The sequence below is a fragment of the Lactuca virosa genome, chromosome 3 (genome assembly GCF_052849685.1).
Source record: "Lactuca virosa cultivar CGN04683 chromosome 3, Lactuca_virosa_CGN04683_v6, whole genome shotgun sequence".
Taxonomy (NCBI): Eukaryota; Viridiplantae; Streptophyta; class Magnoliopsida; order Asterales; family Asteraceae; genus Lactuca; species Lactuca virosa.
Window position 1 is genome coordinate 323,767,597 of NC_136428.1, and position 11,143 is coordinate 323,778,739.

An 11,143-nucleotide genomic window follows, 5' to 3' on the forward strand; every position below is an offset into this window, starting at 1 on the left:
ATTATATATAAAATTTCCGTTTTAAGTCACGCTTTACAAACGACATGACTCGCCACAACTCAAAAAAACTTGAGCATTAACATTGCCACGAAGTTACACCTTAAGTTATTTAGAACTCTCATTTATGGTATCTAATTTTTTTTTATTGAATAACAGATAACAAGTCAAAAACTTATCGCTAAGGAATGGATATTTACTAAAAGAATAAATTTTTGAGCTGTTGTGAGTGGGATAGCCACCAGGTGAAAAACGAATCAATTAGCAAGCATCAGGTGCCTCCCCCATTGTAACAGATTCTATATCAAGTCTATATTTTCTCAAATTGATAATGAAATCTATTTCTTGTACCCAATATCCCTCTATTCCTTGTTATCTACTACTATTTAATTTGGTGCATTATTCTTTCACTAATTCACCAGGTTAAATAGGAAATCCAAAAAAACCTGTTCTACAGACTACGTTTTAAGTCAAGTGGCCTTCATTTTTGTACTTTCTCGGTAATTTCCCGCTGTCATTTTTCGTTTTCTCCTTTTATTTTATATATACATATACATGTTCACTATTGTTTCAGGGATCATTAATAATTATTCTAGGATTTGATTTTTATTACGCGAAAGTAGTTTTGTTTTCTGGAGTGATACTGGGCTTTTGAGCTGGATGGAGAATAATTTGAACAAGAATTCCGAAGACATCTTACTAAGATGGAGGAAGATAAATGGTTTTATAAAGAATCGTAACAAACGGATTGGTTTCACTGCTGACCTCACGAAGCACACTGAGTCTCTTCCAGATATGCGCCCCAATCAGGTCAACAATCTTTCCTTACATCATCTTTTTTTCACGCTGTCAGACAATTGGTGATCCTCATCGAAGGATTCCCTCGATTACAAAAGTCTATCATTTCTTTAGTTTCTCAAATTAAAAGTGTTTTGAGTTGATGATTTCCAGTTTAAAACAACATTGTGAACGTAGTTACATAATTTTGTACATCAATATGGATACTATTATTTTAGAGAATAAAAATGATAAATGCTAATACAAGTTCTCATGTTATTCAAAAAAAATGAAATAAAAGCTTATCACAGTTAAAAATATATTATTTGTAGGATTAGGGTCCTAAAAAGGTGGCTATGACTTTGTCATGACGCGCTCCAAAGCTTGTAGTTACCACCAAACTTTAACAAAATGACATCTTATATACATAAAATTGAATAATAGTAGAATATATATATATATATATATATATATATATATATATATATATATATATATATATATATATATATATATATATATATCGCCTTAAGTTACACCTTATAAATGACGAAATTTGTCACAAATCGTAAAAACTTGAGGTTTGACATTGTCACTAAACTCATGGCTAATGTTATTTAAAACCTTACGTAGGATATATTCATTAAGGAAAAAATAAATAAATAAAAATAAAAATAAACCAATTTTGATTGTTGGATCACAAATATCAATAATCAAAATTTATAGGTTGTAATGTTGTTTGCAATACATTTTGTTAAAGATTAAACACTTTGATAACTGATAAAAGATTTCACGCTGAGAGTAATAATGCAAAAATAAAAATAAGAACACAATTTGCATGCTTCATACAATCAAATTGGGTGTCGTATACGGATGAACGAGACATATTTTATTATTTCTGCCGAATGGCTTGATCATATATTATGTTACATGGATTAATGATATAAATATTCGTAAGTTGACCTAAACTACCAATAATGCAAAGTTAGAAAGTCTCACGAAAAACTTTCTCATGATAAATTCAAAAGGTAAATCTGATACGACTTAACACATTTTAGGAAGTACATGTTTCGTCAAATATTCCTAAGTATAACCTTAATCATTCTAAAACGTTGATTGTTTTTCAACTTTAGGACTTTATTTTTAAACAATAAAATATATCAAAAGTCATGTTTATGTTCTACAAATAGACATCCGTATCGGTAAATAAAATACAATTTTTTTTTAATATTTTTGTTTGTTGACAACCACAATGTGAATCTCAACTATGCCTCATTTTTGTGCCTAATTTTTACACATGTTAATTCACATAAGAACCACCCACTTAATAAGGTCTTATAATAGTCTTTGCTTACTCATTGATCAAACATTAACATAGATTATTGCTATCGTGTTGTCTTGTATATAGTTGTTCAATATTAATCATTCTAGATTATACTCCAATGAAGCAGCCAAACGGCCTCAAACTACCCTTCCATGTGATAAAAGATTGTACCCAAGAATTCAATAACAAAAATTTCATTGGGAAGGGTGGTTATGGAAGGGTCTACAAGGGAATCCTCACATGGGGAGATCATATAAACCAACTAGTTGCTGTAAAGCGGCTAGATGTCAACGGATTTCAAGGCAACAAGGAGTTTCGAACAGAGGTTGCAATGCTTTCAGTGTATCAACACAAAAACATTATAAGACTTATAGGCTTTTGTGATGATAACAAGGAGATGATCCTTGTTTATGAATATGCAAGCCATGGAAGCCTTGAAAAATATTTATGTGACACTGCCATGTCGGGTGGACTATCATGGAAACAACTCCTCAAAATATGTATAGGTGTTGCTTCTGCATTGGACTATCTTCATAACCATGTGGCCGAAAAACATAGAATTATACATCGTGATGTGAAAAGCGCGAATGTTTTGTTGGATGAGAATTGGAATGCAAAACTTTCCGATTTTGGGTTGGCTAAAATAGGTTTAGCAAATCAACCTAACACCTTTGTGATCACTAACCTTGCCGGCACATATGGTTACACTGACCCACAATATGAAAGAACAGGGTTTTTAACAAAAGAGTCGGACACTTATTCGCTCGGCGTGGTTTTGTTTGAAGTTTTGTGTGGAAGGCTAGCATGTGTTTTCAGTTACCATGATGAGCGGCGATTCCTACATCATTTGGCTCGAACATGCTATAAAAATGGAGAGCTGGATATGATTATTGATCATAGAATAAAGAAAGCTATCAACCCAGGATCATTATGCAAGTTTTCAACTATCGCTTATCAATGCTTACAAGAAACTCGGGAAGAACGACCTACAATTGCTGAGGTGACATTCCAACTTGAGGAAGCCTTGAAAATGCAAGTATGTTTGAATATCATTTTTATCAATTATTTCAATATGGACATTTTTAGGAGAAAATAAGGATGTGTACATAAAAGTACATGAATTGCTGACACGTATTTGTTTTTGCTCATCGCCAGAGTACACTAGTTTTCAAGATAAACAAGATGAATTCATCTTTAGTTGATTCGGAATTGCAATCTTTGTCGAGACTTTATATAAACAAGCGAGACATGGAAAATAAAATCTAAAGTAAAATTTAGGTTTAGACAAACAGCTAGACAACACAACACCACAGGTTAGACTTCTATGTTTCGCGGTCTTTGATTGGATGGAAACATATATCTAAAGTGTGCAGTAAAGGATCCTTACATGAAAGGCATGTAATTTTTGTTCTGGGAACTTTTATTAACTCAATAATCCTCAAAATAATAGTTAGTTGATGCTTCCATACAAGGTAGTTTCCCCATTATCTTGTTTTGGGAGAAAATGTGTGATATTAGTCACTAGAAGTTGAATGTAACAACAGGTAAAAATTGATCAGAGTTTGGCGGTCAAACCACCGCGAACCGCTATGTGTTAAGGACCAATTGTGTGTAAAATTTATGTTTATAATGTATATTAAAAATATTATATTCTTAATTGCATTTAAAACGTCTCAAACTACTCAAACCATTTATCATTGAGAATAGAATCGAAAATCACCAAAAAAAAATTTAACTTATTGGTGACGTTAATAATAAAATTTTTCATTAAGTATATTTGAGAATTAGGGATAAGAAGTTTGATTTGATCACGTTCTCCTGTTTCTGTGGATATAAAAAACGTCCAAAACAGATGTTGTATGAGAAAGTTACGCATCTTTAAAGTTATAAAAATTAGTATTTATCTGATTATCCTGAAACGAATTGTGCACTGCTTCGTTTAAATTTGCTACGAGCCTCGTAAATTATTTTTAAGCATGTTTTTGAACTTAGATTATATTCTATTATTTTATTGCATTTTTATGACATTTTTAATCTCGACCAAAATCAGATTTGTAAAATTTGTCGACTCTGAAACGAATTAATCACAAAACTTTAAACGGATTTTCCTAGAGTTCAGTATATAAAAATTTAATTATGTCTGTATTTCTGGAATCTCCACAACCGACACTGTCAGCAGGAACTTTCAGAAAGATTTATTGATGTCGGGATTTATTGACACGAGAATCAAGAAACGGAATTACATCATAAAATAAATTACACATGCTTATTACCCCAAAATATCACCGAAAAGTCATTTGACTTCAATAATTCAGATTAAATTGCTCCAAAAGAAAACTACATTATTACACTTTATCTCTAACATCTCTCCTTCTCTCTAACCTTTCAAAGAAACATTATTACACTAGAGTCTTGGCATTTCTTACACTTCTAGCTAAAATAGTACATGTATTATTAAAAAAAAAAGGCATGACATTTCTCAATCACAGTACGCTCATGGGAGAGAGTAAATGTCCAACCATATGAGTTTATCATTCATAGCATCCTCAAAACTCAGTCAAACACTCTCCTTTTCTTTTGTTTTTTGCTTCATGAATTCCCAAGCAACACCCACAAGATGTTATCTTTTTTTTTTCTGTGAAATCGAAGAGGCAGTAGCCCCTTTGCTGCTGATCGAAGCAAGCAAGCACACCTTATTGTTGTTGTTGCTTTGCCTATTGGACCAACCCATTTCTTCTTCATTTTCTGCCAAGAGAAACACCAACAGAGGTGGCTGTTCCCGGTTAGAAATGGAGGCAACAACCACTCCCTTTTCTTTCTGGTTCGAATTTCATTGGACCATTTAAACCCTTACCCTTCGTGTTCGGCGGCCGGCGACAGGAGGAGAGCAGCCAAGAGAAGCCACCCAAGCAGCCTCCCTCGCCACCGCAGACGACAGCGACCACCACAACTACCGCCGGTGATGAAGATGTAAACCCACAAAGGGTCTCCGATCTCGACGGACCCCCTATCCCTTCCTCGCGATCGACTAAGCACCATCGAACCACCCTCCCTCGATCGTTGTTTTGATTTCTCCTCCTGCCCTTGCATTATTTTTGTCTGCTTCCGTTCTTTCCTTGTCGGATCTACTGGAAATGAGGGCACCAAAATAAACCCCAATCCCTTTTTGTTCATTTGATTTTTTTTTTTGAAACGGAAAATCTAACCTACTCCTTAACTACTCCTTAAATCCACCTATGGATTAGGATATATCATCCCCTTAGTATTATCAAGTGGTCAAATACAAAACCCAATAATTTAAGTATTACCAAATCAGCCTTTTTCAGTGTAATGTGACCAAATCAGCCCTTATTTACATATGTTAAGTCAAATCATCCATTCATTTATTAAATTATTACCAAATCGGTCCTCTTATTTGATTATTTGATAAAAATAACCCTTTTGTTAGTTAAGTTACTAAGAAACCCTTCATTTGTTTTTAAAAGATCAAAAATGTTTCCTTTTGATTTAAATCACTACAAAGCAGCCCCTTGTTGTTTATATCAATACAAAATGGTTTCGAAAGTGTTTCAAAGTCCACGGGTGTCAAGATATGGTTTCTCACGACAATCTGCACAAAACGAATCTAGATCGAGATCACGCATCGAATGTGAGTTTCTACGGCCCCTCTTTTACAGTTTTAATATTTGCGGGAGAATACATGAGAGTATATTAAAGTTTTGATGATTTCCAAGTTTTATACACAAAATAACATCATAATTTATTATTGTTCAAAAGTTTATGAAATAACAATCTAAAATATATAAATCATCAATAAATTATATAAGTTATAGTAGAATGCTATAAATTATATAAGTACACCTTGTTGTGATATATTAATTAATATTAAAAGAAATCACAAGATTTTAAGTAGATTACTATATAGAAAAAAGTTATTTCATGAATCATAAATGGTAATACTCGTCGTATATATATGCACGAAAATGTTGAGAAAGCAGGAAAAGACATTACACATATGACCAAATATTGAAACATCCCAAAAATACGACCCAAAAATTTCATTTTTAATTTAATAAAATCAGTATTCCAAAAACAACATCAATACAATCCCAATGAAAATAAGTGTATCAAACATCATCTCGAATCAGACTAAAACACAAAAATCGGAACTAGGTGGTGTGTGCTCTGTAATCATCCCGAGCCCTTCCCTTTGGAACTGGAAGTGCCTGAAAAATAAACTGAAAACCTTAATCACAAAACTTAGTTAGTTCCCCAAATTACCCTATACCATACATAATAAATCACATATTGGGCCCCCGCCCTCTATCGGGCCTCGCCCGGTATCAAGCCCCGCCCGACATCGAGCCCCGCTCGGTATATAGATTTGTTATTCTTAGGCCCTGCCTGACATCGGGACCCGCCCACTATACACATAGACATATATCACATAATCATACTAACATATACAAATATCATAAACAATAACATACGATACAGTCATTAGGCCTCGCCCGGTATACATAGCAGCGCATATTACATGCAAGGGTCATACAGACTCCTAACATCCTAACATAAATAACAGGGGCCAGCATTGGTGCCTTAGACCCGCTAAACCCAGTGAGGAAACTCACCTCAATCGACAGAAGAAAGATCATACACTCGCTCCTGCTGCGAACCGGCTCCTTGAACTGAACTAAGCAAACCCAAACTAAATTTAATTAATATCCACGACTAAACCCAATCACTTGGCCAAATATTGGCCCAACTAATCAGGCCCACTAATGGCTTAATCCCACTGGGCCCACTAAGACCCAATACACAATCCTAGGCCCAACAATTAATTATGAACCTTAATGAAAGTCCTCAGCCCAACAAAAGCCCAATATCACCAAAACTCAGTCAAAGCCCATAGTCCAAAAGTCAAACAAAGATCAAGCCCAAAATCCACTGCACGAGACTACGTTCGGCGTAAACCCGGTACGCCCCGCGTACTGGGTCGCTTGGTTTGGATCGGGGACGCATACGCGTACGCTCGATGTACACATAGTTACGCTCAGCGTACACGACCATTAATCCAAAACTCGATTTAAGCACTTAAGGCTTATGACTAAAAGTCCAAACCACATATCTAACCCCTAATAAGCGTATAAAACCATAAAGTCACTGACTTGGTGACTATGCATGTCCCAAAAGGACCCAACTTGAAGATATAGCACTCTACTTGCACTAAATGGATACAACCTCATGCATGGGCGATTCTCAACCCTAAAGGTGCGAACTTTATAGACTTTGAACCTCAGAAACACCAAGAGTGGCAATTCATAGCTCCTAGTGTGACAACCCAAAATTTTCATTTGTATAAACTCTACAGTCAAACACTACAAATAATAGTCAAATACATTTCAGTACATTTTTGGCCGGATTTAAGTCCGTTTGGGTGTTTTTATTTTTAAATTCGTCAAACGAATAAATAAAAGGAAGTGTCGTTTAGAAGTGTTGTATAACAAATAAACATTTAACACCTTAACTAGGTGTTTACGGCCAAACATGAAGAGTTTGGGCCGTAAATACCATTTACCAAGAACTCATGCATATAGCATGAGTTTACCCACTATTCCTCATTTTACACTTCCCACCTCAAGAACACCCACCACTTTTCTCTCAAGTATCATCACACACTTCTTTAAATCCGCCAAAAATGTAAGTGTTTCCTTCCTAGATTCGTTCATACAACACTCTATCTAGTGATTATACATCATTTCATCCATGGATTCTTCATTTTTACTTAGATCTTCAAGTGTTCTTCAAAACACCAAGAACACACACTAGTGTTCTTGGGTCCTAATCACTCTTACAAGCTTCCTATAAGTAAGTACACCTCTCCTATCTAGTTATTTGCTTAGGATACCTGTTAATCCTTTGGAAGAACATCAAAACCCTCAAAAACACTTGTGTTTACGGTCAAGGGAGATACTTGAACCGTAAACACCACCAAGTGGTGTTAAGGTGCCCCTAACACCTTATATAGCTTGGATAAAAGACTAGAACCTTGCATGCATGAGCTAGAAACACCAAAACACGAAATGGTTGGGGGAAACATGAGTTTACGGCCGTAAACTCATGGGTTTACGACCGTAAAGTCAAGGGTTTACGACCGTAAACTCTCCAAGGTGGTCCAAGGACCGTAAACTCCAAAGGAGGTCCATCTCGAGCCCTAACCATGTAACGACCCAATTTTTCACGTCCGAAAATTTCCTTTTTGATTAACTGATTTGTAAAACATTTGTATTGAAACATCATCTGATCATATCATTTCATAAAAACATATCTCGTGTCTGAAAACCAAATCATAAAGTAATAATAATGTCAGAGTACAATCCCAGAACATCTCATAATGCGGAAAAACCAATGCGTGTGTGTATGATGTGCCGCTACCGCGCCAGCTCCTTCCCCTCGCTGAAGAGGTACCTGAAACAAAACTGTAAACTGTAAGCACAAAGCTTAGTGAGTTCCCCCATCGTCCACATACCATACAATCATATAGCATACATACTGCCAGGCATTTCTGGGGTGCCCGACCTACCCGGTACGACCATTCTGGGGTGCCGACCTACCCGTACGGCGATTCTGGGGTGCCGACCTACCCGTACGGCCATTCTGGGGTGCCGACCTACCCATGCGGCCATTCTGGGGTGCCGTCCTACCCGTGTCAAGCAATTCTGGGGTGCTGACCTACCCATGTCGAGCCATTCTGGGGTGCTGACTACCCTTCGGTCCTAACAACCGAACCTCGGGGACTATTTCACCCCCTACTACTACTATCGCATATATCATAGCATAATCTACTGTCAGACATATCTGGGGTGTCCGACCTACCCTTCGGTCCTAACAACCGAATCTCGGGGACTATTCCCCCTCCTACTACCTCTAGCTCATGTAACATATCGTGCTAGCAGCTAAACATATCATAACATACTGTTAGGCATATCTGGGGTGCCTAACATACCCTTCGATCCTAACAACCGAACTCTATCACTATCACATATCATATCACGCTAGCATATAACATATCAGGTAGTAGCAACACAGATGGATATCACAAACACAAACATCTATCATACGATTCCTACTGGTGGGCCGACATTGTGGCCGTAGACCCACCGCTACTGGAAGGTAACTCACCTCGTAGTAGCTGCTGATATGTGCGGGAATCCTCTGACTGCTGCCGCTGCTGCTCCGGAAATCCTCTGGCTATAATTCCCACAAAACACTTAGTCATACACGGCTAACTGTTCTTAGGGTAAAATGACCATTTTACCCTTGACCAAGTCAAAGTCAAAGTCAACTTCCAGTTTACCTGACTCGCCGAGTTGGCTTGCCAACTCGCCGAGTCCCTATCCTTCCTTTTGTCCTTATACCCGTCTCTACTCGTCGAGTTAGGCGATGACTCGACGAGTTTTCCTTCTAATAGAACATCGACTGAATCTTCATCCGACTCGCCGAGTTGTATGAACAACTCGTCGAGTTCATCTTCAACTGATACACAGGTTCTGTCTTTGACTCGTTGAGTTGTATGAACAACTCGTCGAGTTCATCTTTATCCTTAGAATATTGCCATGGACTCGCCGAGTCCGCTCATGCACTCGCCGAGTCCCATGAATTTCCAGAACAATGGCTTAGTCCAGAATGTTGGGTCACTCCCCGGGACTCCCTAAAACCTTTCCACACTCAACTGGGTCCTTTTGACCCTCAACTGATATGGGACAGAAACCTTGGACTCGTCGAGTCCAAGAATGGACTCGTCGAGTCCAAGAATGGACTCGTCGAGTTGGTCACATCCTCCCACTAAATCTTCGATTTCTGATGTACAACCCTTGATCAAAAGATAGATCTATGCCCCTACAATCGATCTAGCACGTAAAGTTACAACCTTTACGTGCTTCCATGGGACTTTGAGCTCAAAAGGTCCTAAAACAAGCTCTTACAATGCATGGGGCCTTCTTTGAGTGCAAAAGCCACTCCTTTCTGCCTTGTAACCCCTCTAAGGACCTAGATCCGAAACATCAACCCCAAACCATGCTTGCAATCATGGTTAGTGACCAAAATGGATTAGAAAATCCCTAAAACTCCACAAAATGGGATCTATCAAAAGAACAAACAAGGTATAGACTTTATACCTTCTGTAGAGTGCAAATGATGCTCAAAATCGGATCCCTCTAGCCTCCTCTTGATCCTTCAAGCTTTTCCTTCCTTCCTTGGGTCACAAAAGCGCCAAAATCACTCCAAATGCCTTAGATTGCTTCAATAACGGCTAGGGTTTGCTATGGGGGTCTTCTGGGAGCAAATGGGACGAAGGAGGCCGAGTTAAGGTGTTTAAATAGGGTGCAAACCCTCGGGTTAGGGTTTTTGTCCAGACAGGGCCTACTCGCCGAGTCCGGGACCCGACTCGTCGAGTCCACAGCTTAAACTCCGTGTCTCATCCCGCTTCTACTCGGCGAGTTGGTCCTTCAACTCGTCGAGTCCAAGGCCAAAATGCAAAATATTTTAAAGAATTAACAAAAGAATACGTACCAAGAACCAGGTGCTACAAATCTCCCCCACTTATTTTAGACTTCGTCCTCGAAGTCTGCTGCTCGATCCTGAAACAGCTCGGGGTAATGCTCTACCATCTCGTCCACCGGCTCCCAAGTCTACTCCGACCCCTTCCGGTGCTGCCATTGTACCTTCACAAGTTCCACTCTTTTGTTCCTCAAATCCTTCGACTTCCGGTCGAGGATTGCCACCGGTCGCTCAATGTAGTTCAGGCTGTCATCAACCTGAATGTCCTCCAAGGGTACCACTGCTGAGGCGTCCACCAGGTACTTTCGCAGCTGAGAAACATGGAAAGTGATGTGTACCTGACTGAGTTCGGCTGGCAAATCCAGCCTATACGCCACCTTGTCCACCCGGGCTACAACCCTGAACGGTCCAATGTACCTGGGGCCCAACTTGCCCCGTTTCTTGAATCTGATGACGCCCTTCCATGGCGACACCTTCAGGAGAACC

The 11,143-nt window shown here is 38.3% G+C and overlaps 1 protein-coding gene across 4 annotated transcripts; it reads left to right on the plus strand.

Annotated features, from left to right (window-relative positions):
• The first annotated feature begins 353 nt into the window (after nt 1-353).
• On the plus strand, nt 354-3,755 carry LOC145167377 (receptor-like protein kinase HERK 1). 4 transcript variants are annotated; one of them, XM_079086571.1, is made up of 4 exons: nt 354-497; nt 572-807; nt 2,183-3,134; nt 3,254-3,755. In XM_079086571.1, the coding sequence occupies exons 3-4, from the start codon at nt 2,217-2,219 to the stop codon at nt 3,362-3,364; spliced, it is 1,029 nt and encodes a 342-aa protein (XP_078942697.1). In that variant the 5' UTR covers nt 354-497; nt 572-807; nt 2,183-2,216; the 3' UTR covers nt 3,365-3,755. The 4 variants fall into 4 exon arrangements, with proteins under 4 accessions (XP_078942697.1, XP_078942694.1, XP_078942695.1 ...); XM_079086568.1 differs by having other exon boundaries at nt 2,226-3,134; XM_079086569.1 differs by having other exon boundaries at nt 594-807; nt 2,226-3,134.
• Nucleotides 3,756-11,143: the final 7,388 nt, after the last annotated feature.

Bases quoted from the DNA above. Each gene is read 5' to 3' on its own strand.
- LOC145167377 (XM_079086568.1), top strand. From the start codon at position 658: ATGGAGAATAATTTGAACAAGAATTCCGAAGACATCTTACTAAGATGG. The intron at 808-2,225 runs GTCAACAATCTT...CCAATGAAGCAG, and splicing joins CAGATATGCGCCCCAATCAG to CCAAACGGCCTCAAACTACC. The intron at 3,135-3,253 runs GTATGTTTGAAT...GCTCATCGCCAG, and splicing joins AGGAAGCCTTGAAAATGCAA to AGTACACTAGTTTTCAAGAT.